Below are 6,098 nucleotides of genomic sequence, written 5' to 3'. Positions count from 1 at the left end.
GTATCAGCTTTACCGGACCCTTGAAAATCGGTGAAACTACCTATAACTTTCACGGTAAATGTGTCTGAAAACCCCCCCAAAACATCATGTTTTTCTGGTAAATCAACTATATTGAATGCTTTTAGTTTTAAAATCCGCTAAGGGTGCCTTCCCTGAGATGGAGGGGGACTGAATGGCTGACTGGAACAAACAATCTGTACTTCTGATCTCTTGACTGAGAAGAATTTGGTCTGCCCCAGCTTAGCGATCAAGGCGTACAGTGAGTTTCCTGACAGAGCCACTTTGATGTGAGTCACCTACATTAGATCAGCTTTTCCAAGATGTCAGTGTAGCTTCCATTTACACCAAAGTGCACATGAAGCCTGCCAGGATTAGAAACAGAGGCACTGCAGTTACTTTTGGATATAGGCCTTGACGATTTCTTTAAGTATGAAAGTGCAGCTGACGTTACATGGTGGATCAAATGTCTGAAGTTAAAGGATCACGGTGTAATGTGTACTATAATCACAACTTGATGCTGATTTCATGTATATCTCACAGGCAGTATCATTTTTCTGTAGCGGTGAGGACTTAAGAACTCAGTGATTGAATGGCATAGATGTGAAGAGTGCAAAAACCTTTTATGCCCAGGATACGTTCTGAATTACGCACAGAGGATGTGTCACATTTCAGATCATCTGCTTTTGAAACCCATATTTCACATGAGCGACTGCCACTTTTCAGCATGTGACCGAAAGGTTGACCTGATTTTGAGTCGACACACCTACACAATCTTCTAAACCTCGTGTACCTCGTGTAAATTCCGCAAAGCCAGCACGATACATAACATCTAAAAAGGACCCACAATAAGTGCTACTCAACTAAAAAAACAAGTCATATGGTCACATTGAAAGAGCTGAAAAAAAAAAGAAAATTAGCAAATTTATATATGGTATCATTTGCATTTTTTAGACTGCACAGCGTTTTTAAACTGTGGATTCTGGCATGTTTGCAACAGTAATTTAAAGAACAAAATTAGGACCATGAATCGTGCAATACAAAGAGTCAGAAAGAATTTAAGAACCTAAGAAATAAAGGACATTTGATACATGTAGGTTGTACTTGTGGGCACAAAGCATTTCCTGCACCGACAAAGCAGTAAATGGGACATTTTATTGCAGGCTGTAAAATGTGCACATGATAGACTCATCATGCCTATTAGTTGGTGATGAAAGGTAAGGGAACCATTCTAAAGGATCATTTTGAACCCTTTTCTCTCAAACTCCTTATCAGCCCATCCCAAGATACACAACACACTTGAGGATTGAGTGAAAAACTCAAGTTTCATTTGTTTTACAGCATCACACAGGAGACAAGAAACGCTGCATTAATGGATCACTGGTCGTTAGGAGCTTATGGGAGAAGCTTATAGGAGTTTGTGTAAGCTAGTCACACCAAACCAGCTGGTCCCTAAACTGTCAGCACTTTAAATGTTGGCGATTCAGGAGGATCAAATATGGAGGAGAGACTTTGTCCTTCCTCCTGCTGCTGATTTTCATATCCTAGATCTTATTTCCAGTTATTCCCAGTGAAAATTCCTGCCCCTATTTAAAATTCAGAATTCAAGCCTTTCTGAGTCAGACTGGATACAGGATCGCCATCAATGCAAGACAATGATCATTATGAGACGAAGGAAAAAAAACACCATCTACTCTATCGAGGTATTACTATTACAGAATCTTATAATTAGTTGCCTATAATAATGGATTGGATTTATAAAGCGCTTTACAATGCCATTATTCATTCACGCTCACATTCACACACTGGTGGAGGCAAGCTACGATTGTAGCCACAGCTGCCCTGGGGCAGACTGACAGAGGCGAGGCTGCCATATCGCACCATCGGCCCCTCTGGCCAACACCAGTAGGTGGTAGGGTAAAGTGTGTTGCCCAAGGACACAACGACCAGGACAGAAAGGCCGGGGATCGAACCGGTGACCTTCCGGTTACAGGTGCGCTTCCCAACCCCCTGAGCCACGGGGTGACCGTGGCTCAGGGGCGAGATTACAACTGTAGTATGTGAGCTACACTTATCAGCAGGTACTGGTCGTGTCCACAGCTTCCTGTACTTGTGCTGTTCCTGCTCTCTGGTGAGATCTGCTGCATCAGGGTGGAGGACTCTGATCCCATCTATGAGCACCAATTAACCACAGAAACACTCACAGGCTCCGAGTGTCCACTTACTGCATCATCACCGTGTACAGATGGTGCGAGCCATGCAGAAGTGCCCAATACCTGTGGAACTACCTGCTCTGCGTGTGTGTCACCTGTGAGATTCCAAAAGGTGTGTGCAGGCGTGTTTTTTGTGGATTCAAATTTATTTGATACTTCCGTGACATTCCTTTCAGGATTCTTCAGCGTGCACAGGATGCCTGCTGGGAGGACATTTATTGCCAGGTGAGCCTGCTAATTACTTACTTACTCCTTACACTCCTTCACCTCTTAATTAATAAAAAAGCAATAATATTATGAAGGCTCCTGATGAGCTCCATCAAGCTCATGACCATTATGGGAAACAAAATCCTTTTTTTATATATATAAATCAAATGCACAAATTGGTCAAATTAACCTATTAAACAATGAACAAGTACAGTGAAACACACCCCACCACAGTTGAGTCATGCTCATATTCTGTGGAAACAGGAAGAGAACAGAGAAATGAACATCCTGGTTTGACTCACTGACCAGTTCGTTTTGCTAATTCATCAGACTGTAAACCCCAATCAGTGACTCACTGACATATTCTGTAAATTAAAAGGGGGACTCAGTCACATAGTGACGTATGATTTTGCCTGTTTCAAGAACCAGGCGGTAGAAAAAAAAGATCGAAAGTTTGTATTCACCCGCACATCATTTGCAAATGACAGTACAGACACATTTCCCTGAAAGTTTTGAAGTTTTTCAAGTTGTGCAAAGACAGAGATTTCTCAAAAACCTGTGACTCATGTGTGATAAGATATATTACTGTAACATTGTAGACTTCTTTATTTCGCGATAAATTATATTCATCAAATTCCCATGTATTAAAGAAATAACTGAGCTTTTAAAACTGTGCAATGTTACACATTCCACTGTGTATTCAATGACATTACAAAGTAATCATCCAAAATGAAAACACACACGTACATATATTGACCCTACACTTTACAGAAGATTTAAGGTCTTTTAAGAGTAAACAGCAAACTATATGCTCTATTCATGTAATCTCATATCAGTGGTCTCCCAGCAACAAACTGGTGAAACACTTGATGACACATAAAAAGTTATCAACAGGCAGCGAGTGAAACTAAATCACACATTACTCCAAATACTTCCTTCCATTTTCTGGCAGTTTCTTTTTTCAATAACCTTGCTTTAATACACAGAAGTAGTTTGACCTTTAAGATGAAGTTTACAGCTGATTAGACAAACCATAACACCCACGCAGGAAGGGTTCCTATAAAAGCCGAGTGCTGTCAAATCCTCTTTGACAGACATCCCATCATGAACATGGTGAGTATTTGACACAGCTGTAGAGCTTAAAATGGGAATACGTGATAGGTTCACATTTCAAAACTTGTAAAATTTATATTTATTTTATTTATTTTACAGAGTATGCAAATTCTAGTAATGGGAAAATATTTTACAATAGAAAATAAACAGAAATATGCATTTATGTTTAATTACATTTGCTTATGTAACGCGAAATAGTTAAATACTTTAATCACTTTTATCAATGATTTGTAGAGGAAGTTTGCCACAGTGGACTCTTTTGTGCTTACAGTGTACAGATGGTTTATCTATTAGATGCTGCACTGAGGTTAAAGAGGTTTCCTCTTGTTAGTTTCATCCTGGCCCCTGAAAAGTCATTGTAGAAGCTAAATATCAGGTCAGATCAGACAAGAGGTAACTTTTACTCTAAGAGTTAGTGGTTAGAAACAAAACGCAGTTAATGTGAGAGGATTAAAAACAAACAAATGCTTCCATATTTTTGATGCTTGTTCCTGTGTTACTGTTTTTGACATGCGGTTTCGAGATGTGCAGTTTAACCTAGTTAATATTTCCACTACTTTAGGTGAAATTTTAGAGCTACAGGATGAGGGAGCTATAACTCACAGGCATAACAAATCACATGTTCTGAGGTAATTTCAGCACTTATCATCAGGTGTCGTCTCTCTCTACAGCTTGTTGTGCCAGTGCTGTTCCTGCTCTCCGGTTCACTCTGTGGTGCCTCAGTGGTGGATCCTGTTCCCACCTTTGACTACCGAGACCTGTTAACCGGAGAAATCCTCAAATGTCCCAAGTGTCCACCAGGCACGTTCATGTCTGGTCATTGCACTGCCACCACACCCACACAGTGTCAGCCGTGCAGAGATGGCCACTTCACCGATCTGTGGAACTACCTGCCCAGGTGTCTGTACTGCAGCAACATTTGCACAGGTAACCAGGAGGTGGAAACAGAGTGCTCCGCGACATCCAACAGGATCTGTCGGTGCAAAGAAGGCTTTTACTCGGCTGATGACTTCTGTATCAGGCACACAGAGTGTGGCCCCGGATACGGGGTTCAAACCAAAGGTACAGTACCCATTTATTAAATATGAACTACTAAACCATCCATCCATCTTCTTCTGTTTATCCAGAACATCAGTATGTCTAACTCACTTTACACTTCCACTGAATGTAGTGACCTGAAGTCCTCTGTTGTCCTCTCTTAGGTACACAGCAGACAAACACTGTTTGTGAAAAGTGTCCAGCGGGATATTTTTCCAGCTCATCTTCTGCGGTGGATTTGTGTGTAAAACATCAGGAGTGCTCCAGCGGGCAGAGCGTACTCCTCACTGGCTCAGCCTATTCTGACACCGTGTGTGGCACCTGTGAGAGTCTTGCAAACGGAGGTATGTTATTAATATTATCTGCCAAAAACAAAATATTTTTTTAATGCAACCAAATTTACAAAGTTATTTCAAACTTTCTCAGGTGAGACTCTCAGGACATTCCTCTCAGGATTCTTCCATTCACACAGGATGCGTGTAGGAAAACTCAAGAAATTTGTTTCCAAGTGAGCACACTCTTTGTCTGTTTGATTATTCTCCTGCACTCCTTCACCTCTAAATTCAAAGAAGATGCCCATTAAACCATTGTCTCCCTGCAACAGATACATCCTTACCTCGTTGGAAGAGAGGTGCAGTCTCCCCAAACAGAGAGAGACTCTCATGGATCACATCATAGACTGGCTGGCAAAGGCTCCAGAGGAAAAGCTGAGGAAGGTTCCCGACATGTTAAGAGCTTCAGATCTTAACTCCATGGCAGAAAAACTAACGAAGAGACTCCATGAGATTAAGCAGCAGAACCCAAACTGCAGCTTAACAATAGATGAAGTAAACAATGCTCTCTAGTCTGCAGTCCGTTACACATTGAAAACATTGTTATAAGTGTTATAGGACGATATTTTTACACCATTCTCCATTTTATTGGCGTACATGCATGGTTATAAAGGTAGACAAGTGTTAACACAAATAATATTATTTTTATACATTGAGGCTTCTGATTGGAAGACACATGACTCCATTACAGATGAGTTTGGTGAATTATTCCTATGAAATAAGGGCCACAATGAACAAGCTATTAAATACATATATTCACATTGCTACAGCTGTTTTTGTAAATGTTGCACTTAACTCCATATTGTTACAAACTTAAGGGTGGAAAATAAAAAAAAACAACAACTAGAAACTCCACACAAAAAAACTGAAATATGAAAATATTTTGAACATGACATTGTGATGTTATTTAAAGTTTTAAATAAAAGGATTTTTATAAGATTGTGTGTGTCATTCAAACTGAAATATTTTACCTGCCAAGTGTAAAAACCTAACAGAGTATCGCGCACACTGTAACCTAAAGTCACAACCTCCTGTATCGCCTCCTCCTTTATGACCTTCCTATGAATGAACTAATCATTTCAAACAAGTACAAATGTAGCTCGTCTTTCAGGTTACCATTATCCTGGAGTAAAACACGTACTTTGTAATTGTATTACTTATTATGTGTGATAAGATATATTACAGTAACATTGTAGAC

The 6,098-nt window shown here is 40.1% G+C and overlaps 1 protein-coding gene across 1 annotated transcript; it reads left to right on the top strand.

The window, feature by feature from the left end:
• The first annotated feature begins 3,521 nt into the window (after nucleotides 1-3,521).
• Nucleotides 3,522-5,837, top strand: LOC116329622 (tumor necrosis factor receptor superfamily member 6B-like). The gene is made up of 5 exons (XM_039619474.1): nucleotides 3,522-3,530; nucleotides 4,202-4,592; nucleotides 4,733-4,912; nucleotides 4,995-5,076; nucleotides 5,173-5,837. The coding sequence occupies exons 1-5, from the start codon at nucleotides 3,522-3,524 to the stop codon at nucleotides 5,411-5,413; spliced, it is 903 nt and encodes a 300-aa protein (XP_039475408.1). The 3' UTR covers nucleotides 5,414-5,837.
• Nucleotides 5,838-6,098: the final 261 nt, after the last annotated feature.

The sequence above is a fragment of the Oreochromis aureus genome, linkage group 11 (genome assembly GCF_013358895.1).
Source record: "Oreochromis aureus strain Israel breed Guangdong linkage group 11, ZZ_aureus, whole genome shotgun sequence".
Classification (NCBI taxonomy): Eukaryota; Metazoa; Chordata; class Actinopteri; order Cichliformes; family Cichlidae; genus Oreochromis; species Oreochromis aureus.
Note: the sequence above shows the minus strand (reverse complement) of the source record. Positions and strands in the feature narration are given on the sequence as shown.

Coding starts and splice junctions, on each gene's coding strand:
- LOC116329622 (XM_039619474.1), top strand. Junction 4,593..4,732: donor ATACGGGGTTCAAACCAAAG/GTACAGTACCCA, acceptor GTCCTCTCTTAG/GTACACAGCAGACAAACACT. Junction 4,913..4,994: donor TGAGAGTCTTGCAAACGGAG/GTATGTTATTAA, acceptor AAACTTTCTCAG/GTGAGACTCTCAGGACATTC.